Below are 24,266 nucleotides of genomic sequence, written 5' to 3'. Positions count from 1 at the left end.
ACAAAATCAAGGTTATATAACAGATTAGTCCTGGGGTGAATGAATGATCTTTAGATCTGTAAGAGCCAAACAATTTTACAGTCAAATCCTCAACCATCAATGTGAGAGCTGATAGTTATTGTGAAGATGCTAATGATTCTCTTTTTGGAGGTTTTGCTCGTTGCATTTTTTCGATGCTCCCTCTCATTTTTTGGGACCCGTCCTATTTACGTTTTACCCCTTCCGGTAATCATATTGCAATACGCAAAAATCGCATATATTCCACATTTTTCTACGAGAATACAATGTAAGTTATAAAGAGAAATAAAAAAGAAGAAGCAGTAAAAGGACAACGACACATGTTTCTGTGGATACATTCTAAAATTATGTAGTATATAGATGGTTTTTGCTGGTTTTTTTCAATGTTGACATATCATATAACTCTCCGATAAATTATTCTAAGTGATGCTTTCCTATGTTGTAAAAAGGCATCAAATTCATCATCAAGACGCATGCCTGAAACGTCCATTGTTTTGAATTCAAGTTCGACCAATGTTTCCTCACTCTGATTTCTATTAATACCATGTTTGATTAGATGGTATTCTGTATAAGCATTGGAATTATTGATTATGCGTTTGTAGAATAGGTTGATATCTTCGATTAACTGATTGGCAGTACTTACCAGGGTACTGGCTTCTCCTTCTTCTTGTGCTACCGATGATGTAATCGTAGCGAATCTGTGGAAGATATCAAGCATAAAACCACTTTGAGTGATTATGTCGCCCAAAATCTTTTGGTGACCTATGTTACTGTAATATACCGCCAGGTAGGAACGGCACAGTTCATGTAGACCACTGTAGGCCTCATTGATGCTTTTGAACTTCATCTTTAATTCATTAACAAGCTCTGTCGGCGACCGCTTCAATTCATTTAAAGACCGTAGTGAGTTAGTTTTTTGTCTTATGTATACTAAAGGAAGTAAGGCTGAGTGTCCAATACCTAACGACAATGGGTAATTTTTCACTCTTGGATCTCTATCGCTTGTCTTATGAGACATTTTGTTGTTTTTGAAGATTCTTATAAACTGCTTGGGGTCGTTGGGATACATAAAACTTTCGATTTGAATATCCACAGATTCTAAAAGGGCCTTACATACGACATCTTTTAAGGTATTAACCAAATGAATCTTTCCTTGATCGGTTTCCAAATCTCTTATTGAAACTGGCTTCATGGCAACCTTTTGGATGTAAATTTTCTTGCCGTCGTACTGTGCAGAGAAGAGTTCTTACCTGTTCTTCGCAGTCTTCTTTAGTATATTGTATTCTGGCTTAAACTTAAGAGGCCTTCTGCTAGGTGCTGCTATATAGCCCATAGCATATAACTTTTCTTTTTATAAATGGTTGATGACACCATCGATGGTTGCCGCATGGAAAACGCCCGGGGCAAAGAAAATCTAGAAACAGTAATGACAGAGGAAAAGATGACTCATTAATATATTCGAGAAGAAATAAGTTTGACGTCAAGCAGATACTTGTTGAAACAATAATCAAATATCATCTGATGACTAGTAATTGGTAGTATTAATTGAATAATAAAGACAGTATTGACCATTAAAATCTTGTGACATTTGTTGGGATTCCATTTTTGATAAGGTTAATAATATTATGTATATAGAATATACTAGAAGTTCTACTCATGGATTTAGGAATCCACGAAAGGGAATCAACACTTTTACATAATTTTATTCTTATTTCTTTCTTCATTTTATACGTCTTTATTCATTGATCCTATTGCATTATCAATCCTTGCACTTCAGCTTCCACTAAATTTGATGACTGTTCTGAATCTTATTTCACTGGTCTAATAATTTTTGTCATCTTCTTAACACCGTATATGATAATCTTCTAGCTACGTGATTGAATGTATTAATCAGCTGTACTAGTAATTGATGGATAGTCGATTATTGTTCCAACAGACAGATCCTTTTATACTATATAAGAGACATATATAAAATACCCGACATGTTAGGAGTGTTCAATTTTCTTTATCCTGGAATAAATGCAAGATATATGTTATTGACGAGCTAAATGTTTATTGGAGGGGTCAATCTTTAGCTAATTGTTGGCATTCGGCTTTTTGACAAAGTTAGAAATATTAGGTATATAGAATATAACGAAGTGAGGGAATCCACAATTCTACATGATACTGTGGATATTTATATCTATTTTTACGTCGTCATTTGTTGATAATTAGTAGCATTAATTGAGAATAGAAGCGGAACTCTTTCTTGTACTATATAAGAGAGGTATATAAAACACACGCCAAAATGGACATGTTAAGTATGTTCAATATAATAATAAACTAGGGAATTTACTATAAGTTCAATGTAATGACTCATATCACTTATACATATAGATTTCAAGTTGATGTTCAATTAATGGATCTTTTATTTCAGTTAAGCCCACTTTGCGAGTAGCTCGTTTAGCATTCCTTCATCCTGCTAAAGATACGACATCTTTGTAACATATACAAAGTACACTTTTGAATACGATCTGAATACTTCAGATAGTAATGATGACTAGTTATGTGAATATTGCTAAACCTACTTGTTCCAACATCATTCATCGATCTTAATACATTATCAATTCTTGCGTTTGTGTTTCCACTAATTCTGACGACTATTGGATCTTGTATTGGTTGCATAATTTACGTCATAATTTAAACACTGTTCATGACAATATTCTAGCAACAGCAACAACAATCTTAATCTGTTATGCTAGTAGTTGATACAGAATAGTTGTTTCTCGTTTCAACGACATTCCACAATGTCACTATGGTTTTACTTGTGTGGATAGAGATGAACCCGTTTGAAAACGGGTTCATGCATAACATAACACGCTGCTTATTTTTTTCTTTTAAGTGCAAACTATATGTTACCAAGGTTATTAAGAGTTTATTTCCTAATATTTCAAGATGAAGCGGTGGCTCAATGGTAGAGCTTTCGACTCCAATTAAATCTTGGAAATTCCACGGAATACGATTGCAATCGAAGGGTTGCAGGTTCAATTCCTGTCCGTTTCATTTTTTTAACAATTTAAATCTATTGTTTGAAGAACAGTCAAATAAACAGAATACAGAGGCATCAACAATTCAGCTGGTGCCTATTTTTCTTACTCTGCCTTCCATTGTCATTTTTTGTTTAGTTTTTTTTTCTTCTTTGAAACTGTTTTGTTTTCATAATTCAATAAAAAATACAGAGAACAAGTACACTTTTGAAAACAAAAAGTAAAAAGTACTCTTTACAACCAAATAGAAGAACATCTGCTCCAGATCAAGCGATGTTTGTCGCATTGTAGTTGTGTTGACGGCTTTGCTGTATCTGAGAACATCTCTTTAACTAAAGAGCTGGTCAGCTATTTAATTGAGTCAGCTTCCTTATCAGCGTGCTTTTAGCAATGGCCTTATTCCCCAGTGCAGAGCCGGGCGGCTCAGCGCAATTGATATTTAATGAGGTGTGCAGACATATCTGCTGATTGTAATACCTATCCTACATCACATTTTATGCCATTTATATTAAATTTGCATATGTACATTAACGGTTGCTCAAATTACTTACTTACACTTGGTAGGCTCAACAACTTTGTCTGCCCACCACCATGCTTTATTCCATCGTTCAACGTACTGTATTCATTTTTTAACAATTAGTTCCGAGCAAATGTTTTCCAGATCATAGCTATGGGGTCCTACCAAACTCTATATATGCTGAGGACTTAAGTACTCTGCCAAATTTTACCATTCCGATAGCCACCTCTTACTTCTTGACTCTGCCAGGGATATCACACCCAAATCATTTTACGTAAAGATAATATTCCTTGCGACCATTGCATACTCTTTTCAGTTTGAATGACTGATCGTTGCTGCATGATATCATACATCGCAGCAAAGTTTCGATAATCATTAAACAACATTTTAGAGCTATCCGTTGCTAAGTTGCCCGTTAAACTGTATAAAATAGACTTGCCATCGGTTAAGAAGACATATCGTGTAATAATAGAATGTTTGAAGTCTTTCCAAGAGAAAAAAGCCCGTATGAGGGCCACCATGAAGAGACGAACTAGCTCAAGTGGGAGCATAATTTCAGCACTTGGATATGCAGGCAGCAAGGATGCATTGTACTGGCAATTGTCGAGAGAACATCGTTGCTGAAAGCTTCAATTATCATTGCCAAGCATTCAAAGAAAGAGAAAGATGAAAACGGGTACTAACTAGCATGACTAGAACATAAACTATCGCAATACGTAGATATGCATATGTACAGGTGGTGCTGAAAATTTTTCAAACTTCATAAGCAAAGATTTCCTGGAAAAGTCTTGCGCAATGGACGGAAGCACCCATTCTCGCACACAAAAGGAAAATCCCACTAAATTTTCTATGTAAAGAGTATGTTTCCTCTGGTGGTGGGCATAGTCTCTCATTCAACATTAGCCCAATGTTGCCTCGAATTCTGTCTGACACGGTTTGATCCTTAAAATCAAAAGGTTTATCGAAATCTCCTCTGAAAGGCTCACCCAATGTCAGCACACTGTCCACGTGCGCGTCCTTCATGGACTGCGATTCTAAGCCAGTCAAGTAGCCCAGTTGCACAGACATTTCGTATGCGCCCCTACGATCTTCTAACGTGGCGTATGTCAGAAGTTTTCTATACTTTAGAGTAAAATCTTCTGCAAAAGGTCTCGATGCACCAAAATCTAATAGTTCAACCTTCTTTGTTTTACAGTTATACAGGAAATTTGCCCAGTTAGGATCCGTTTGCATATACTTGAAGGTAGCAATTTCCTCCAAGCATAGCCTCATAATATTTTCTGATATGAAATTTTTGGTCTCCTGCGATGCCTTGGGCAACTTCATTATTTCAGTCCCCTCCATGCGTGTCATGGTTATAATGCTATCGGTAGTATACTCAGGGAACACATGAGGAACCTCAAACGCTGGATCATCCTTCAGCAATGCTTCGAACTTTTGCAAAGCTCCAGCCTCTCTCTTATAATCACATTCCCACTTTAGTTCCGTTCTAGCATTGGCGATTGTCTTGTCCAAAAACAAGCCCTTAGGTAATAAGCTTGAGGCGGTAAGCAGCATTAGTAGACTATTTAAATCTGAATCAATCGATTCTTTAACACCAGGGTATTGTATCTTAACGACTACTCTTTGACCATCAGGCAATTCTGCGGCATGTACCTGCCCAATACTAGCCGCTGCCATGGGTACTTTCTCAAATTTGGAGAATTTGCTCTTCCAATCAGCTCCTAATTCTTTAGCCATGACTTTTTCCAACTGTCTCTGAGGCATATGGTTCGCACTGTTTTGCACTCGTGATAAAATCTCATATAATTCCTTTGGTAGCACTTTCTCATCTTGGAAAGATAATAATTGCCCTATTTTCAATGCCACACCTCTCATTTTGGAGAATTTATTGGTGATTCTGTCGATGTTGGAATCCGACAAGATCAATGACTTCCAGGTTGGAGAATTACCTTTTGCAACTTCCGATATGCCTTTCGCAGCCGCATTCATGCCAACTCCCGCTGCCAGCGACCCATAATGAAACAATCTCGATATTCGAGAGGTTGGAACGCTGGAGCTTTTCAATGCATCCTTCTTTCCTTTCTCTATGTCTTTATCTTCCACATTATCGTTGCTGTCGACACTTTTGATAGTAGATTTCGTACTGTATTTTTTGCTGACCGATATCATGGGAACAGGTGATACCCTTAGGCTCTGTGCAATTCCTGAGGCCCGGATCGAGCAACACATTCTCGCCAAGTTATCCAGTTTCACTATATTTGCTGTCATATCCGATGCTATTCTTACCGGTTCACTCCGGATGAGTTTCCTAAGAAAATGTGTTCAGTATGGCAATTGAACGATCCTGACTGCTCATAATTACGTTTTAACTAACGTGTGAAATATAGATCTACCAAATCTTGAGAAGAAAAGCATTACCCGGGATAGAAATAATGTGATTGTCAGCGATATTTGCAATCTTCGTTATTTTTAATATCATGGTGCGTGCTTTATACTTCTTCAGTTCTTCCCTTGCCATTTTTTACTTTTACAACAATTGAGAATCTCATTTCACACAGTGGCTGTTCCTTATTGATTAGGCGATGCTGTTTCATGTATACTTTCTTTTTTTTTTTTTTTTTTTCGGTGCCTCTGAAAAATTTTCAAATGCGAGATGAGATGAAGATAATCCAGTTCAATTGCAATACTTAAAGCACGTTTACAGGAAGGTGATTTATAAGGATAGCATAACTCATAGCTGTGCATACAGAAACTAAAAGTGCAAGCGATATAATGGGTTCGAAAAGAAGATTCTCGTCAGAGCATCCAGATCCGGTTGAAACTTCTATTCCTGAAGTGGCTGCTGAGATTGCGGAGGAATTATCAAAACAGCATCCTCCCCCATCTGAAGAGCCACTAGTGCATCATGATGCAGGTGAATTCAAGGGTTTACAGCGTCATCGTACTACAGCAGAACAAGCCCAAAGACTTGAAGATGGGAGGGTGAATCCATTCACTGGTAGAGAGTTTACACCAAAATATGTCGACATTATGAAGATTAGAAGAGAATTGCCGGTACATGCCCAAAGAGATGAGTTTTTGAAACTCTATCAAAACAATCAAATCATGGTTTTCGTTGGTGAAACCGGTTCCGGTAAGACGACGCAAATTCCTCAATTCGTGTTATTCGATGAAATGCCACATTTGGAAAACACCCAAGTTGCATGTACACAGCCTCGTCGTGTTGCTGCAATGTCTGTTGCGCAAAGAGTCGCCGAAGAGATGGATGTGAAATTGGGTGAAGAAGTCGGTTACTCCATTAGATTCGAAAATAAAACCTCTAACAAGACCATATTGAAATACATGACTGATGGTATGTTGTTGAGGGAGGCAATGGATGACCATGATTTGTCGCGTTACTCATGCATCATTTTAGATGAAGCGCATGAGCGTACCCTGGCTACTGATATATTGATGGGTCTTTTGAAGCAAGTGATCAAGAGAAGACCTGACTTGAAAATCATCATCATGTCCGCTACTTTGGATGCGGAAAAATTTCAACGTTACTTCAACGATGCTCCATTACTTGCCGTCCCAGGTAGAACATATCCAGTTGAGCTATATTATACACCGGAATTCCAAAGAGATTATCTAGATTCTGCCATTCGTACTGTTTTACAAATTCATGCTACTGAAGAGGCTGGGGACATCTTGTTGTTTTTAACCGGTGAAGATGAAATCGAAGATGCAGTGAGAAAAATTTCCTTAGAAGGTGACCAGCTGGTTAGAGAAGAAGGATGCGGGCCAGTAGCTGTATACCCCCTATATGGTTCATTACCACCACATCAACAGCAGAGAATCTTTGAACCTGCTCCGGAATCACATAATGGCAGACCAGGCAGAAAAATTGTTATTTCCACTAACATTGCTGAAACATCGTTGACTATTGATGGTATTGTTTATGTTGTGGACCCAGGATTTTCAAAACAAAAGGTCTACAATCCAAGAATCAGAGTCGAGTCTTTATTGGTTTCTCCCATCTCCAAGGCCTCCGCTCAACAAAGAGCTGGCCGTGCTGGTCGTACGAGACCTGGTAAATGTTTTAGATTATACACTGAGGAGGCATTCCAGAAGGAACTGATAGAACAAAGTTATCCGGAAATCTTACGTTCCAATCTATCTTCCACTGTTTTAGAACTAAAAAAATTAGGCATTGACGACCTGGTGCATTTCGACTTTATGGATCCGCCCGCTCCGGAAACAATGATGAGAGCTCTTGAAGAGTTGAACTACTTGGCATGTTTAGACGATGAAGGCAACTTGACACCCCTCGGTAGGTTGGCGTCCCAATTTCCTTTGGATCCAATGTTGGCTGTGATGTTGATTGGTTCTTTCGAATTCCAATGTTCCCAAGAAATACTAACCATAGTAGCCATGCTATCTGTGCCAAATGTGTTTATTCGTCCAACAAAGGACAAGAAACGCGCAGACGATGCAAAGAATATCTTTGCTCATCCAGATGGTGATCATATCACTTTGCTAAACGTATATCATGGGTTCAAGTCTGATGAGGCTTACCAGTACGGAATTCATAAATGGTGTCGCGATCACTATTTGAATTACAGATCGCTCTCCGCTGCTGATAGTATCCGTTCTCAATTAGAAAGATTAATGAACCGTTACAACCTAGAACTAAACACTACAGATTACGAAAGCCCTAAATACTTCGATAACATTAGAAAGGCTCTTGCCTCGGGGTTCTTTATGCAGGTAGCAAAGAAAAGATCTGGCGCTAAGGGATACATAACGGTGAAAGATAATCAAGATGTTCTAATCCACCCTAGCACGGTTCTTGGCCATGACGCAGAATGGATCATTTACAATGAATTTGTACTCACATCGAAGAACTACATAAGAACCGTCACATCTGTTAGGCCCGAATGGCTGATTGAAATAGCACCTGCATACTACGACTTGAACAATTTCCAAAAAGGCGATGTCAAATTGTCTTTAGAAAGAATCAAGGAAAAAGTGGATAGATTGAGCGAGTTGAAGCAAGACAAAACTAAAAAGAAGAGCAAGCACTCCAAGAAATAGATGTTTCATTTTGTTTTCAAAAATAATATACATATTTACAGCTACTTTATAGAGTGAATATTGAAGAAAAGAAACAGGTAAACATAAATTCAGTTGCTTAGAAGCACGTCATCTCCCTGCAAAACAAGTTCTCTTCTTCCGGTGCTGATTCATGTAGAACACATCCTGTTCCATCGAGGCATTTTTTAGAAGGACATGAGGGATGAGCCGTGGTGTGAGGAAGTTACCTTAAAAATGGTGAAGATTACCATAATAGTAAATTACTCCTTTATGGGCTCTCACTAAAACTTTGAGCATATTATCCTTCCAGTCAAACTAATCGCTCGTTCGCAGCCTGGTTGTTGACGTCCTCTCGAAGCATTGCTCAAAAGCTTCAATTACATAGTATCTATTTAGCAAAGGAACTCGCTTTCCATTAACAGAGCAAGTGTACGTAACGAAAAAAAAGCAATTCATAGAGCACCAACCATGCTTTATTTAAGTGACATTGAAGAAGTCCCATCTGGGAACGAATCAAGATACAATTTCTCGGAAGTTTTGTTGTTTTCTAATACTCAAGAAAACCTCATCACCGTCGTTGGGGAGTTACACATACTTACGGATCGTGTAGTTCGTTACAAAGCTGAGCCTGAATCAAGGGAAGTTACGATAACAACACTGCCATCTTTATTAGCACTTTTACTTGAAAAGAGGGACCAAGCAAAACGCGTGTACAGGGATGTACTTTCAATGAAAATGTCGGAACTGGACTGGGATATCGGTGAATTGTTCACACAGTTGCAAGAAGAATTGACTAGGACTGATGACACTCTTTCCATGTATCCTAGAAGAAGATCCTTCCATTAGCATTATTTTCATCTGACCCCATACATAGCACTCAATGTGAGAGAGTTAATTGTTACACACCTTTATTTAGCATACATTATATTTCGTATATCGTTACATAGAAAAGTGAACGTGATTACTAATATATCCGCTCAGCTCTGCTGGTGGCAAAAATTGGGAAAAATAAAATTTTAAGCTACCTTCTTCCTTTTATTTTTTCACAAAGATGCTTACTTAGTCGAACTAGTTTCGCATTGGATCTTCTTCATCGAAAGGCCACAAAAAACTGGGATACAGGATTTGGCAGGATTAGACATGTCTCAAGAACAGTATACAGAACATCTAAAGGTTATTGTCGCCGAAAAGCTGGCCGGCATTCCTAACTTCAACGAAGATATCAAATACGTAGCGGAGTACATTGTTTTGTTGATTGTTAATGGTGGAACCGTTGAATCCGTTGTGGAAGAGCTAGCTACTCTCTTTGACAGTGTCTCCAGAGATACGCTTGCGAATGTTGTCCAAACGGCCTTTTTCGCTCTAGAAGCTCTACAACAGGGAGAAAGTGCTGAAAATATTGTATCCAAGATCAGGATGATGAATGCTCAAACTTTGGGGCAACCTGCCGTTGCACAACAACAGCAACAACAACAGCAACAACAACAGCAACAACAACAGCAACAAGAACAACAACAGCAACAAGAACAACAGCAGCAGCTGCAGGAGGAGCAACCGCTGCCACAAGCGGCCGTGCAAAATGCAATGCAAATAGACCCTCAAGCAGATTCAGCTCCTATATCAGCTTTCTCTGGTGTCGTGAATGCTGTTCCTCCGCCCCTATTTGCGCCTGTTGACAACAGTCAACGTTTCACCCAACGTGGTGGCGGCGCCATCGGCAAGAATCGTAGAGGTGGTCGCGGTGGGAATCGTGGAGGACGTAACGGTAGTTCAACACGTTTCAACCCATTAGCCAAGGCTCTTGGTATGGCTGGTGAGAGTAATATGAATTTTGTTCCAATTAAAAAAGAGGGACGTTGCAGGTTATTTCCTCACTGTCCTCTAGGTAGGTCATGTCCGCATGCCCATCCAACCAAAGTATGTAACGAATATCCAAACTGCCCGAAACCTCCAGGAACTTGTGAGTTTTTACATCCAAACGAAGATGAAGAATTGATGAAAGAAATGGAAAGAACCCGTGAAGAATTCCAAAAGAGAAAGGCCGATTTATTGGCTGCAAGAAGGAAACCAGTACAAACCGGCATAGTTTTATGTAAGTTTGGTGCTTTATGTTCTAATCCCTCATGTCCATTTGGTCATCCAACGCCAGCAAATGAAGATGCCAAAGTCATTGACTTAATGTGGTGTGACAAGAATTTAAATTGCGACAACGGTGAATGTAGGAAGGCACACTCATCATTATCCAAGATTAAGGAGGTAAAACCAATGAGTCAGAAGAAAGCAGCTCCACCTCCGGTCGAAAAATCTTTGGAACAATGTAAGTTCGGCACGCATTGTACTAATAAACGTTGTAAATATAGACATGCCCGTTCTCATGTTATGTGTCGTGAAGGTGCGAACTGTACAAGAATCGATTGTCTCTTTGGTCATCCAATTAATGAAGATTGTAGATTTGGTGTAGACTGTAAGAACATTTACTGTTTATTCAAACATCCTCCAGGAAGAGTTCTTCCAGAAAGAAAGACTGCTACACCCAGTCTCAATGGCCCTACCAATGAAAGGCCATTTGCATTGCCGGAAAACGCGAATATTGAGAATGCTCCTTCGCAAGTTAGTTTTTCTCACCAAGAGCAAGACACGGAAATGAATTGATAACGATCAAGATTACAACATACAATTTATCTTGATCGTCGCTTTTCTAAGGGGAATATTCATTCAAAACTTCTGAGGATGCCATCCTGTATGTCTTCCTGACAATTGTATTTATAATTCAACATATTTAGATTTAAAAAAAAAAAAAAAAAAAACAAACTAAAAAAAGGTTCTTAAAACAGTTTCTGTTCACGAGACGCTGCAACGTAGAAAAGCACATCAACATTAATCATTTGCATAAGTGATTGTTCCCCTTATTTTGATTGTAGAACCTAATTTTATCACCGCCATCTTGTTTGTCTTGATGAAGAAGTAGTATTTACCCAATGTGTCAAAGCAAGAAATTGCCTTGAAGCAAATTGACAAAAAGTTGAGAAACTGATGCTGTCTGAATCAAAGCCAAAAGAATTTGGCTTTTTATTTGAGAACGCTCAGTTACCTTCACGAAAAGGGCATTCAGATCTTGATTAGAGTGAGAAATAAAGGATTATTATGTTAGGTATACAAAATTACTTGATGGTTAATTATAAAAACTATTTTATAATTTGTAGACAATAAGCTTAGAATCTCTTCTTTTGAGCAGAAGCTTCATCAGAGTAGATGTCCAATGGAGAAACTGGCAATGGTTGTTCGGTCCACAAGTTTGGAGTCAAGAAACCGTAAGTGTTACCAATGGCAACGAAAGCAGCCTTCAAGGTGTTTTCTAGAGTTCTGGTCTTACCGTTGGATTGAGTGTAGACGTCCTCAACACCAGCCAATTGCAACAACTTCTTAACAGCTGGAGAGGCAACGATACCGGAACCTCTTGGGGCTGGGATCAATCTAACAGTGACGGAACCACACTTACCAGTGGTCTTGGTGGCCAAAGAATGTGGTTGACCCAAGTTGGTACCCCAGTAACCTCTTCTGATTGGAATGACGGACAACTTAGCAATGATAATACCAGCTCTGATGGCACCAGCGACTTCCTTAGCGGTCTTGATACCCAAACCAACGTGACCGTTAGAGTCACCGACAACGACAACAGCCTTGAATCTAGTTCTTTGACCGGCTCTAGTTTGCTTTTGAACTGGCTTGATGTTCATGACTTCGTCTTGTAAACCTGGCAACAAAGTGTCAATGATTTGGAACTCCTTAACTGGCAAAGAGTGCAAGAAGATTTCTTCAATGGTGGTGATCTTACCAGCCTTGACTAATCTACCTAGCTTGGTAACTGGAACCCATCCCTTTTCTTCGACGTTTCTTGGTCCTCCTCTTCTGTTTGGACGGCCTCTGTTACGGCCACCGAAACCACCTCTCTTTTGTTGTTGAGCTTCTGGAGCAGACATTTCTTAATTAAATTAAACTTATTGGTTGTTTGTTATTGTCGGAATGGAACACGGAAAGTTGATGTAGGTAACTTTCAATCGACAGTATATAATGAACACGGTTTCTTTAAAACTGAAAGAAAAGGAAAACAACTGAAAGAATGGAACTTTGCAACTAACAGGCAGAGAAACTTTCAATGACAATTGTGAATTCTTATTTGTTACTGAAGAGAATGCATGAAAATTGGCGAGAGTCCTACGAAAGTTGCGTGCAATAATGAGACGGGATTGAGAGCCATAGTGTCTCGTTGGTGATGATTCAAACCTTTTGTCAAAATGTGTGCGTCTGATTATTTTGATCCACCAGAGATTTGAAATTCAAAACGGGAAACTGAAAAAAGTTCAAAACTCGATTCTAGGGTGTATGGGCTAAACATGTACATCCGGACATTCTGAAAGGACAGTCCTGTAAAGCGATGGCTATTTTACGTTCAGCCGTAGAAAGTTAGAAAGAGAAACCTAGGAAGATTCTAAACGACTTGAATAAGAAACATATATGTTCACGTCTTTCAGGTTGAAAATAGCTCACGACTTATAACCGAGCCGATCATTATGAGAAGCTTTGTATAATAGTAATGTTTTGCTCATGCATATTTCCAGCGCCCCCTTTATTAGTCACGCTTAAGCGAATACTGGATAGCATTATTTTGATTGTTGCAGAGAAAGTAGTAGTTATATTACCTAGCGAAGTTCTTAGCATATGTATTTTGACAGCCGCTTTGCAACGTATCCTTGATGCGTTGCGGCTCTTACCTTTTCCTTGTTTTTCATTAAAAAAATACCAATTGAAACTTATTTACTGTTCGATTCTGAAGGGCTGAAGTAAAAGACAAAACTCGGGATACGAAACAAACTGCTTGAAGTGCACACCTAAGCAGTTTTAGAGGGGCACCTAAATACAAGCATAGATATACTTAAGGAAGTCCATGAATCTCAATGAAAACTATCTGGACGCTGACGTACCGGAGAGAAAGCTGAAGCCTAGTAAAAGTGGCAATTTTGAGGGAATTCCCATCGTGGCCCCAACGTCAGAGCCAACCACATCGGTTAATCTGGATAAAACTTTTTTCACGAAGGCTCCTCTGGCAGTATCGATATCTGATGACCGTTCTATGAGTAGATCTACTTCTATAAATTCCTTGAATACAGCATATTTATCATCAAGAAGATCTCCTCTACGAGCGATGAAGCTCCAAGCTAAAAACGATCTAATGTCAACTGAACTAACAAATAGCAGTGGTAACATATCACAGCTGCCAAGCGTTCAAAAAAAGTATGCTGATCCCTATTTGGACTCCGAGAATGACATTAGAAGTCGCCTGGCGGAAAGCATATACTCCATGGAAACATCTGTGAGGGGATCGGAAATACAAAGACGACCCTATGTAAGCAACGAAATTCCCAACGTATTCAAATTCTCTAAACCCAATAATGTCAAGGTGCCTAATGAACAGGAAACTTATGATAAAAATTTTCTCATATTTACATCAGCGGGTAAACCAATCTATTGCATGCATGGCAAGGACGAGAAAATTATGTCGTACACTGGACTCGTCAATACTGTGGTCAGTTATTTCCAAGTCAATGGGCCATCGGAACTGAAAACCATATCCACTTTTGCCTCTGATAAGAGGTTCACCTTTTTGGATAAATCACCCATATTATTAATGGCACAATCCGAGAGAGGCGAATCTTCAAACGAATTGCTGAACCAGCTTGATTTTCTATATTCCTACATTCTTTCATCACTGAGTGAACGGCAATTAGTTAGGCTGTTCTCAAAAAGGGAAAATTTCGATTTAAGAAATTACTTAGAAACTACAGATTTTGAAAATTTGGATGAAATCTGTTCACTGATTTGTGATAGAATGTTTCCTTCCTTGCTATTGAACTCATTACAATGCTTGCCATTTCGTCATTCTTCAAGATTGAAATTACAGAGCTTGATTTTACAGCAGTTAGAGAAAAGACAAGATATTCCAAGGGGAACCCTATTATATGGCCTAATAATCGCGCCTCAGAATAAACTATGCTGTGTTCTTCGACCCAAGGGTCATACTCTGCACACTACAGATTTGCATCTTTTATTTTGTTTGATATCTCATCAATTTCAGAACTTAGACGAAACCCAAGAACTTTGGGTTCCCATATGTTTCCCTAAATTCAATTCTAGTGGATTTCTTTACTGTTATATTAAGTTCTTACCTAACGATAGTAATAGCAATGAAAAATCGGCATTGGTGCTAATAAGTGCACAGAAGGATGCGTTCTTCTCACTGAAGTCGTTCAGTGACGAGCTAATCGTTAAACTCGAAAGCGAAAGGATATTAAAGAAGATAAATGCATCTAAAGGATTCAAGCTAAGTGACATACCGGCACCGATGGTCCATCATTTCATATATAAATCCAAGCAAAACGTTCAATATGTTATGCCTCATTTTGAGATCAACAGTAACATTGCCATGGATTCATCACAAGGATTGGAGTATGAATTGAAATTGAAGACATACTACCAACAATTGCATGGTACGGTGGTTAGAGATAATGGTAACCTATTGAGTAGGTCTATATTAAATTTTGTGAAGTGGAGCTCCCAAGACAATAAAGACATGGCCATAGACGAAACAAGAATGCAGTTTTCTGAATTGGATGAGTACATAATTGGGAACTCCTCGTTCGAACAAGAATCCGTGAACATGCTAGGGATGGCATGGGTAACGCCCAAATTTGAATTATATTTGATTGGTAATAATGGCGTTGTCGATAAGAAAGTTTTATTCAAGAGTGCGAGAAAAGTGGCCAACTGGTGTCAAAAAAACGAGTCGAGGTTGTTTATAAGTGAAGGAGCCGTCTTTTGAACGGGATCCATTCTGAATATTTTCCTTTAGATTGTAGATGTATCTATAAGAGTATATAATAATATATATATATATATACATAGGTACACATACATGTGTAAAAAGTGAGAGTACTTTTGATTGTTCTTCCTTTTCGTGTATGTTGAATATGGAAATAATAAATAAATAAAGGAAGAAGGTGTTGAACTATTTGTTCTAGGGTACATCCAAAAAACTTTGTTGAAAGTGTCAGAAGAAATGAAAGAACTTTATATTGAAAAAAAAAATAAGTGTTAACCAAACACATGTTGAAATGCTAGTTAAAAAAAAAAAAGGAGAAGGTGTAAAGGAGATAAGAAAAAACCATAATAGTGGGATATAAAAAATGCAATGTGATGTTGAATGTAATGCAAAGGGGCGTCGACAATTCTGTTAAAAAACCGTCGCCGTTGTTGTTGTTGATGTTATTACAGACTCAAAAGGATGGCGTGTATTTGGTCTTCTGGCGAAATGTAGTCATTGTCGACAATATTGACCAAACAGTAGTCATCAATCAAGGACTGGATGAATTGGGAACTCTGTGGTTTGTCATACTTGTCCATATTCAGTTTCCATTCGTCCAAGATGTGATAGAATTCCTCTTTCCATGCTAGGAAGGAGATTTTCTCAACAATGGTAGGCTGCAGGATTTCTCTGCCGGGGAAAATTCCCCACGTGACGGCATTAGCCTTGGAGTTGTCCGGATGATTGCTTAGCAAATCTCCCTGAGAGTCGATGGCGAAGTAGGTCAAAAACTCGTTGTTCTTCAGGATATCAATCAGCTTAGGCAACTTGGTCTTCGGCAACATAAATTCCAAGTATTGCTTCTGGTAAACGTAGCCGTCTTTGGGCCCCCAGCCATGGATCTTGTCATTGGACCTGATCCCGTTGACTTGCGGTTGAGAGTTTATGGTGATGATGGAGTGCTGGTTCAGCTCGGTCAAATGGGCTTTGATCGGATTGATTTCGTCGTTGATGGGGACATCACTCCAGGGCAAACACTTCAGGTTCCCGTTTAGATAGTTGATGACCAAGAAGGCAATGTCGTTGATGGAAGCAGGCGTGGACCACAGCTCGAGACACCTGTTGGCGGATTGTCTGATCAAGTCTGAACCGCACAGATCCAAGTCCCCGAACGCGGGCGAGGACGAGTCACCGAATCTACCGTTGGGAAACTCGTCCACGGCCCATTGGGAGGTCCTGGCGACGTAGGAGTAGGGTCTTCTCTTCCAGAAGATAGGCCTAACCTCTTCGTTTTTACGCTTCGGGTTCAAAGACTTCCTCCAGGGCAACACGGCCAATGGGTGAGCATTAAACTCGGATTCCGTGGGGAGAATGTTTAGCCGTTCCAAAATCATGAGGGGGGCCTTTTCCAAGTTCATGGTGTAGATGTGCAAGTGGGAGATATAACCGCTGTTGAGCAGTTTTTGGCACATTTGCACGATCAGGTTAGTTCCGATATCACGGACCAGTTCGTCGTCGTCCTTGATCGGCTCCAACTGCGACAAGAACGCCTGCGGGATCGAGATTTGACCCCATTGCGCTCTTCTCAGGAACGCCGCATACGTGGTGATGGGCATGATCCCGGGGATGATGGGCACGGCCATGCCCGCGGCTCTAACTTCAGAACACCAGCTGATGAAGTTGTCGACATCATAGAACATCTGGGTGATGATGAAGTCGCCGCCGGCGTCGATCTTCTGCTTCAGGTATTCGAGGTCGAGCTTGGCGTCCTTGTTGGGCAATTCCGGATGACACTCCGGGTAGCCTGCCACGCCGATGGCGAAATGGTCGCCATACTTGGACTTGATGTACTTGATCAGGTCCTTGGCGTACAGGAACCCGCCTTCCACGGGAGTCCAGCTGTCAGTATCCCTGGGCGGGTCGCCCCTCAGTGCCAGAATGTTCTGGCACCCAGAGTGGTAAGCGCTCTCCAGGGCGTCGTCGATCATCGAAATGGGCATGTTGGTGCAAGTCAGATGCATACACGTTTCCAGCCCGAGCACGGACTGCGCAGTGGCAACCAAGTCCGTGGAGAGGTGAGACAAACGCCCGCCGCCGGCGTTCCAGGTGATGTCGATGAACTGCGGTAGAGACGCCTCGTACATCCGGTCCATCCGGTCGTAGAGATTCTGCACACCTTGCGTGGTCTTGGGGACGAAGTACTCGAACGAGTACGTGGGCTTGCCGGAGGTTTGTCTGTGCTGTTCCAGCTTTTCCGTAATTTTCATATCGACTTATGTGTTTTCCGTGGAGATGGTAGTTGTGTTGGCTAGTATAAACGCTAGTAGTATAAGGAGGCTATTTCAATTAAGGGGAGCAAGGGAAACTACACGGGACACAAGCTGTGGCATTAGTTTTTCCGCGAGCGAAATATCACTTTTTATTTTCTTCTTTTTCAATATAAAAAAATATATAGACACACATATATATATATATATATATATATACGTATACAATTTCGCACCTGCGTGCACAGATATATATATGCTTTTTCTTTTTTTCTACTTTTTTTCCATTTTGAATCAAAATTGCATATGCAGTATTCACAGTCTATAATCCGAGGGAGAGAGAATGACTAAACGACGGCCCGCTACCGGGGGGAAAAGTCGCTGTTATTTTTTTTTTTGCCATCGGGCGCGGTTTGCTACAACTTTCTTGAGTCATACTAAACGTAGCGCGGCTGCATCGCGAGCATAGACGACTCCTGTCACTAAGTACGCGGCCAGTAGCCCGGATATGTGCTCGCGTACGGTGTGGAAATGCGACGCCACCGCGGTCAGCAGCAGCTGCCACAACCACGTGACCAGGAGTGCCAGCAGCACTACGACGGGGTGATCGCACGCGATACACCGCGTCAAGCGCAGCAGCGCGGCCGCGCACGCGACCGGCGGCTCCACCAGCGCCCGCCACAGGCGGGCGCCACAGCTCATCGGGCGGGCGCCACCACACCGGCGCCATGTCCACAGCGGTCCGGTGTCGAAGAGCCGGGTCACCATCCCCAGCAGGTGCCACTTCTGCGCGTACAAGTGCGCCAGCGCGCGACGCCCAAACACCCGCAGTTCCCCCAGCAGGAACATGCACATCAAGGTCGTCAGAAACACGTGCCCGGACGGATCATGGCCACCCGCCCAGTGGCCTCCGAAACGCCGACACTGCGCTGAGGTTGTGAGCGGGCCCTGCCACCGATGCATCTGGTCGTGGATAAAGCTATTGATGCCAGCGGCAGCGCTGGCGGTCACGTTCGCGGACTCTGCCGTCTGCAACACATCCTGGATCGAACCCACCGAGCGGCTCCATAGTTTCTTTTCATGGTGGTCCTGGTCGTCGCCGTGCAGCGTGAGCACGTTGTGGATGAGCGCCAGCGCGCGCTGGGTCCGGGTCACCGAGCCCTGGAAGTCCTGGTTCACGTGACCCGCATTGTCAAAGACGTCGTAGTGGCAATGACCGCCCGTATATACAAAGACCAGGTCCATGATGGGGCCCACGCCGAACCATATGCCCTGTGTAAACACGTACCACCACACCGTGAGTATGGTATACCTCTTGAGTGACTGCGCAATGCGTCTTCGGCCCCGGCCGGTGGCCCCTGGCACCGCACGGTAGCGTATGATGCACCACCATCCGACGAGCGAAGTCCAGAACCACCCCTTCTTCACGAACACAGCGTTTACCAGGCCGTCCTTGTTCAGCGTCGCCTGTAGCGCCGTGCCGTAGCCATACGCGTTTATAAGGTATCCTAGCAGCACCGTCACTGGGCACACCAGTAGGTGCACAGCGTTAAACCATTTGCTACTAGACATGTCCCTGCTTTTGTGACTGATTGATTGAGATGAGTGTAAGCACTCGCTTTTGGCTTTTCCGAACTGAGTGAGGGCCTTTTGTATCTATTTCACGCTTTCCCGCTAGCGTGTTCTTAAAGAAAAAAGAAAAAGAAGGAAAAAAAATTGGCAAGAGCAGGCAGGCCCCAGAGATTGCAGCCTCCCAAAAGACGATAAACTTGCTCCCCCCCCACCATGTCAGATGCCAATGGTACGTCTCCCTCGGACCAGAATCCGCTTCCTACGAGGTTCGAAGTGGAGCTCGAGTTCGTCCAGTCCTTGGCAAACATTCAATACGTAACCTACTTGCTCACCCAACAACAGATATGGAAGTCGCCCAACTTCAAAAACTACTTGAAGTACCTGGAGTACTGGTGCAACCCGCCCTATTCGCAATGCATCGTGTATCCCAACTGTCTCTTTATTTTGAAGCTACTGAACGGGTTCATGGAGTCCGCCATTGTTAACGAAGACGGCCTGCTGGAAGGGCTGGACGAGCTGCCCAAGATCATCCAGTTACAAGGTCCGCAATGGATGAACGAAATGGTGGAAAGATGGGCCAACTAGACTACGCCCCAGGACAACTACACTTGCATACATTCACACACCTGCCTACATACAATCTACATATACATGTATATGTATTTATCTACATGTAAACAAACCGCATAGCATAACCTTGCTTTTTCTCTTTTTTCTCTTCTGACGTGCTGGAAAAGGAAGACAACAAGAAAACCTGGAAAACACAAGACCACCGACCGACCATACTACAGGTCTCGCCGCATCGAGTATGCCAGGACACGAAATCGACGACGTCATAAATCAACGTTTGAATTTGTACGATGTGCTAGAGTTGCCCACCCCGCTGGACGCCCGGAGCCTTTACGATGACTTGCCCCTAATCAAACGCAAATACAGGTCACTGGCCTTGAAATACCATCCGGACAAGCACCCGAACGATCCGTTGGTCATACACAAGTTCCATTTGCTGTCGACGGCAACCAACATCCTCACCAATACCGACGTGCGGCCCCACTACGACCGCTGGCTAATCGATTACCAACGGAAAATAAACGATGTCGAAAGGAATAAACTAATTCAAAAGTTGGAGCTGTCTGAATCTAGCACGGCAACTGCCGCCCATCCGCATGCTGACCTATCGCACATTCAGCGCTACGGCGAACTACTCAGAAAGCTAAAACACTTCAACATGTCCTACGGTGACTGGAAGCATCTGGACCAGAAAGATCAAAAAAACGCTTCGCACCATCCGTACTACGATTGCTCCACGTTGAGAATCGTCCTTGAAAACTTCCCGCATTCGCACGCTAAATCAAGCTGTTTTGCCCATTTGCGAAATCACATATTCACCACGCTCAACCCGGATGAGATCCACGACATCTACTTTTCTGAAAGAAACAATTACTCCAAAGACGATTCCATAATAATATACACCGTGTTTGACTCGCCCATCACAGCCCAACACGTATTCCGGAGCTGGTCGAGTGGTAACGTCATACCCACAGTTCAAGATATATCGCCGTTGATTCCGCTACACTACTATTCGGACTTCAACTTGAAGACGGAACTAAACGATGACATTGTAAGACTGGTCTCTAATGAACCTATTCTTCTCGAATAACTCGCGCATATGCTCCTTTTTGCTTCTCCCACCACCACCAGTCTATTCCGAGCCTTTAGAGACGAAAAAAACAAAAAAACATCAAGTACTATTACATACTACATATTTACTTACTTACTTCCATATTCCAATAAGAAACACCAGTGAAGAGAGCAAGAAGAAAGTTGCTCGACCCAAGTGTTTGCATGATGCTACGTCCATCGTCTTTAAGGTTCGTGGGGCAAAGACTGTTCAACACAGCCCGACCCCTTCAGGCTGCTAAACCAGCACCAAAAGGTAAAACTCAAGGGTTTTCCAAAAAACAATCTTCTGCGTCCTCTTATTCTTCTGCCAAGAGAATCACTCCAGGTTCACTATATAAAAACTGGACGAACACTGCACATACCGCTCAATTACAACAAACCGCCATCCCCTTGGCGTTGCCCATCTTCAACTTCGAAAACATCTCCAAGACTTTGAATAAAGTCGTGTCGTACTCCAACAAACACTACAAATCTCTTCACCACCTGGGGTCATTCAAAAAATCCCAATTCAACGAATTATTTCAAAAACCAATCTCTTTGGTTCGTGAAAATGCAACAAATAGTTTTCTGAAAATGCTGCTTTCTCATCCGATTAAAAAATTCATAATCACTGGGGAGCCTGGTGTGGGGAAAACCGTGCTTCTCTCCCAAGTGCATGCGTATGCTGTTGATTCCAGGCAAATCATCATCAATATATCATACCCTGATCTGTTCTTAAACGGTAGAAATGATTTCTTATATGATGAAGATTTAAAACTTTACATTCAGCCAATGTTTCTCAAGCAACTCATAAGGAAAATACTGAAGGCCAACGACCCTTCAATTTTAAAATCCATCGAAATATCTCAAGACTATAAGTTTTCAAACGCTAATCCAAAGAACGCCTCTATCAAACCATTCGTCACCTTGAACAAGAAGAAAAATACATTTCTGGATCTGTTATCCGTCATGACACACTCTCATAATCGTGGCAAACTAATGAAAGCTATTATCAATGAACTTGCTATCCAATCTGACGTGCCAGTCATGTTCACGGTAGACAATTTCTCAAAATTCTTAACCACTGCATATTCTGCGTACAGAGATGTGCACAATAAACAAATATATTCCTTGGATTTACAAATGGGTAAATTGATCATGGACATAGTTTCCGGGGAAACGAAATTTGCTAATAATGAAAGTTCCACTATATTGGCTACCTCCGGTGTAGATAGAACAAACAAAACGTTACCTGTGGCGTTGGGTAAAATCCCAGAGGATCCTTATGTTACCAGATACCATTATGAACCCACATTTGTGAAGTTGTTACAAAAAGGACATGTAACCGAATTTGAGGTTCCTAAATTGAACAAACAGGAAGTCAATGAATTGATCGAATACTATAAAAAATCGAACATTTTATTGAACAAGGATGCTACTGAGGAAAAATGGGATAAATTGATCGACGAGAAATACTTCCTAAGCGGAAACGGTAATCCAAGGGAATTGCTGAAGACTCTAGTTCTTTCCCATAGATGAACGAACAGGAGGTCATATATATACATGTAATATACGCCCGTGTATAGACTGCTATTCCCCACCGCACCCACTTCTTAAAATTCTCTCATTCTTCATGTATATATAAATAGGTAATTTATTGAATTATTAAAGGAAAAGGAATCACCTTTCAAATACTTTATCTCATTTAAAATACAAAAGCTGAACACTCATGCATATATATATATATACACGTGAGCGTACACGTCTCAGCTTAATCCGACCAATCATCCTCATCTACATATTTTGGCTCGCTATTACTCGTTGAAGGTGGTGGTTGAACTGGCTTAAAGGCAGGTAACGTAGCATTGTTATTTTGGACCGGTAGTGATAGCGCACCGCCACCAACAGCATTTGCTCTTCTCTCGTCCCAACGTCTCTTAATCTCACTAACAATCTCCCCAAGGTCCTCCAGCGAAACGGAATCATTTATACTTTCCAAGACTTTTTGAACCACCGATGTATGATTACCATTCAACTTATCATCTCTGAATCTCAACATTACCCACGCCCCGGTCTCTTGATTTTTAGCACACTCTACTATTCTACCATTCAGTGGCTGTTCTAAATTCTTCAATTCTTGCCATTCTTCATCGGAGACACTCAGTTCTGCGAATTTCCTGTACGTCCTTTCTAAAATTTCAAATTCTTTCCTATCAAACGGCTGATCAAAATGCTTTAAACGTGAATTTACATCCGCCCCACCTTGCCAAACGTATAAACTGAAGACTGGCTTAACGTCATAATTATAGTACCATCTGTTTCGATCATCTTTGGATAAAGAAGGGTCCTCCACCATTGGAATATCCAATATTAATTTGAAATCCACAGTATTTTCTTGTTCTGGTTTCCATTTTAATAACAGTGAATCTTTTCCACCAGCAGTGTATGGCGCTTTTACGGGGGTAAATATAAGACCATCAGAAAGATGTGGTAACTTGTCTAAGCTTTTGGCAACTTTCACCAGTTGGTAACTAAAATCCATATGCTTCATGGAAATTTTGAACGGAAAAGTGGTACAACGATTAGGGTATGCTGCTCTGAGATCAAAATATGGTTTAAAAAACTCTTTTCCTAAGTGAGCTAATCTTGAACTTGTAGGTGATTGTGTAAGGCATCTACCATTTATAGCAAGACAATCAAACATCAAATAACGCAACTCTTGTAATTTTGTCATAGGATTAGTTTGAATAACCAGTTCCCCATCTAATAGGGTCCCGTCTTGCAAAGTTTCCAATAGTTCTTCTTTCTTCTTCTGAGGTAACCTGGGAAACCTGAATCCATTGACCAGGTAATAGTTATTTTCCCTATCAATCATGAAGCATCCTTGCTCCCCCGTCACAGGATTTATAACTATAAACATCAATACACGCAGACCATCTGTTTTCTCACAAACGTAATAATCATGAGCAAATAGCTTCTCTTCTACATCAGAGTGTTGAAAGGAAACAGGCTGAGAACCTGGGAACGTTTTTGTAGGCCTAGGAGAATTTAGCAATTTACAAACCATCATCTTCAAATCTTGTGTGACATTTCCGGGTTGAATAAGCCCAGGAATTTCTGGTGATAATCTACCCTCCATTGCTAAAACCATTTTTAAAAAATACTGGTGGTTGTTATTAAGTCACTTTCCTTTTAGTTAGTTTTGTCTTGAAAATGCCAGACCGCGGTACCTCTCACCACTTCTTTAGCTGTTTTCAATAATGGAT

The 24,266-nt window shown here is 41.2% G+C and overlaps 13 protein-coding genes and 1 non-coding gene across 14 annotated transcripts; 8 read left to right on the top strand and 6 right to left on the bottom strand.

The window, feature by feature from the left end:
* Positions 1 to 412: 412 nt before the first annotated feature.
* ARO5 (Aro5p) lies at positions 413 to 1,210 on the bottom strand (the record flags this gene model as incomplete). The annotated part of the gene is made up of 1 exon (XM_056227895.1): positions 413 to 1,210. One exon carries the CDS (start codon positions 1,208 to 1,210, stop codon positions 413 to 415), a length of 798 nt encoding a protein of 265 aa, XP_056087671.1.
* Positions 1,211 to 2,954: 1,744 nt separating this feature from the next.
* Positions 2,955 to 3,060, top strand: Skdi_7.trna7W. Its single transcript has 2 exons — positions 2,955 to 2,990; positions 3,025 to 3,060. It is a non-coding gene; the product is annotated as a tRNA-Trp (tRNA).
* Positions 3,061 to 4,314: 1,254 nt separating this feature from the next.
* On the bottom strand, positions 4,315 to 5,832 carry COQ8 (protein kinase COQ8; the record flags this gene model as incomplete). Its single annotated transcript, XM_056227894.1, has 1 exon — positions 4,315 to 5,832. The coding sequence occupies one exon, from the start codon at positions 5,830 to 5,832 to the stop codon at positions 4,315 to 4,317; it is 1,518 nt and encodes a 505-aa protein (XP_056087670.1).
* A 504-nt stretch (positions 5,833 to 6,336) lies between these two features.
* Positions 6,337 to 8,640, top strand: PRP43 (DEAH-box ATP-dependent RNA helicase PRP43; the record flags this gene model as incomplete). The annotated part of the gene is made up of 1 exon (XM_056227893.1): positions 6,337 to 8,640. One exon carries the CDS (start codon positions 6,337 to 6,339, stop codon positions 8,638 to 8,640), a length of 2,304 nt encoding a protein of 767 aa, XP_056087669.1.
* A 468-nt stretch (positions 8,641 to 9,108) lies between these two features.
* Positions 9,109 to 9,486, top strand: GPG1 (Gpg1p; the record flags this gene model as incomplete). The annotated part of the gene is made up of 1 exon (XM_056227891.1): positions 9,109 to 9,486. One exon carries the CDS (start codon positions 9,109 to 9,111, stop codon positions 9,484 to 9,486), a length of 378 nt encoding a protein of 125 aa, XP_056087668.1.
* Positions 9,487 to 9,780: 294 nt separating this feature from the next.
* On the top strand, positions 9,781 to 11,292 carry NAB2 (mRNA-binding protein NAB2; the record flags this gene model as incomplete). The annotated part of the gene is made up of 1 exon (XM_056227890.1): positions 9,781 to 11,292. The coding sequence occupies one exon, from the start codon at positions 9,781 to 9,783 to the stop codon at positions 11,290 to 11,292; it is 1,512 nt and encodes a 503-aa protein (XP_056087667.1).
* Positions 11,293 to 11,852: 560 nt separating this feature from the next.
* RPS2 (40S ribosomal protein uS5) lies at positions 11,853 to 12,620 on the bottom strand (the record flags this gene model as incomplete). The annotated part of the gene is made up of 1 exon (XM_056227889.1): positions 11,853 to 12,620. The coding sequence occupies one exon, from the start codon at positions 12,618 to 12,620 to the stop codon at positions 11,853 to 11,855; it is 768 nt and encodes a 255-aa protein (XP_056087666.1).
* Positions 12,621 to 13,585: 965 nt separating this feature from the next.
* On the top strand, positions 13,586 to 15,517 carry MON1 (guanine nucleotide exchange factor MON1; the record flags this gene model as incomplete). Its single annotated transcript, XM_056227888.1, has 1 exon — positions 13,586 to 15,517. One exon carries the CDS (start codon positions 13,586 to 13,588, stop codon positions 15,515 to 15,517), a length of 1,932 nt encoding a protein of 643 aa, XP_056087665.1.
* Positions 15,518 to 15,963: 446 nt separating this feature from the next.
* On the bottom strand, positions 15,964 to 17,766 carry MET13 (methylenetetrahydrofolate reductase (NAD(P)H) MET13; the record flags this gene model as incomplete). Its single annotated transcript, XM_056227887.1, has 1 exon — positions 15,964 to 17,766. The coding sequence occupies one exon, from the start codon at positions 17,764 to 17,766 to the stop codon at positions 15,964 to 15,966; it is 1,803 nt and encodes a 600-aa protein (XP_056087664.1).
* Positions 17,767 to 18,198: 432 nt separating this feature from the next.
* Positions 18,199 to 19,338, bottom strand: SCS3 (Scs3p; the record flags this gene model as incomplete). Its single annotated transcript, XM_056227886.1, has 1 exon — positions 18,199 to 19,338. One exon carries the CDS (start codon positions 19,336 to 19,338, stop codon positions 18,199 to 18,201), a length of 1,140 nt encoding a protein of 379 aa, XP_056087663.1.
* A 213-nt stretch (positions 19,339 to 19,551) lies between these two features.
* SOH1 (mediator complex subunit SOH1) lies at positions 19,552 to 19,923 on the top strand (the record flags this gene model as incomplete). The annotated part of the gene is made up of 1 exon (XM_056227885.1): positions 19,552 to 19,923. The coding sequence occupies one exon, from the start codon at positions 19,552 to 19,554 to the stop codon at positions 19,921 to 19,923; it is 372 nt and encodes a 123-aa protein (XP_056087662.1).
* Positions 19,924 to 20,146: 223 nt separating this feature from the next.
* CWC23 (U2-type spliceosomal complex subunit CWC23) lies at positions 20,147 to 20,998 on the top strand (the record flags this gene model as incomplete). Its single annotated transcript, XM_056227884.1, has 1 exon — positions 20,147 to 20,998. The coding sequence occupies one exon, from the start codon at positions 20,147 to 20,149 to the stop codon at positions 20,996 to 20,998; it is 852 nt and encodes a 283-aa protein (XP_056087661.1).
* Positions 20,999 to 21,186: 188 nt separating this feature from the next.
* On the top strand, positions 21,187 to 22,539 carry RSM23 (mitochondrial 37S ribosomal protein mS29; the record flags this gene model as incomplete). The annotated part of the gene is made up of 1 exon (XM_056227883.1): positions 21,187 to 22,539. The coding sequence occupies one exon, from the start codon at positions 21,187 to 21,189 to the stop codon at positions 22,537 to 22,539; it is 1,353 nt and encodes a 450-aa protein (XP_056087660.1).
* Positions 22,540 to 22,771: 232 nt separating this feature from the next.
* CEG1 (mRNA guanylyltransferase) lies at positions 22,772 to 24,151 on the bottom strand (the record flags this gene model as incomplete). The annotated part of the gene is made up of 1 exon (XM_056227882.1): positions 22,772 to 24,151. The coding sequence occupies one exon, from the start codon at positions 24,149 to 24,151 to the stop codon at positions 22,772 to 22,774; it is 1,380 nt and encodes a 459-aa protein (XP_056087659.1).
* Between the last annotated feature and the right edge of the window lie 115 nt (positions 24,152 to 24,266).

This window comes from Saccharomyces kudriavzevii, assembly GCF_947243775.1.
Source record: "Saccharomyces kudriavzevii IFO 1802 strain IFO1802 genome assembly, chromosome: 7".
NCBI classification, from domain to species: Eukaryota; Fungi; Ascomycota; class Saccharomycetes; order Saccharomycetales; family Saccharomycetaceae; genus Saccharomyces; species Saccharomyces kudriavzevii.
This window is presented reverse-complemented; position numbering and strand designations above follow the sequence as displayed.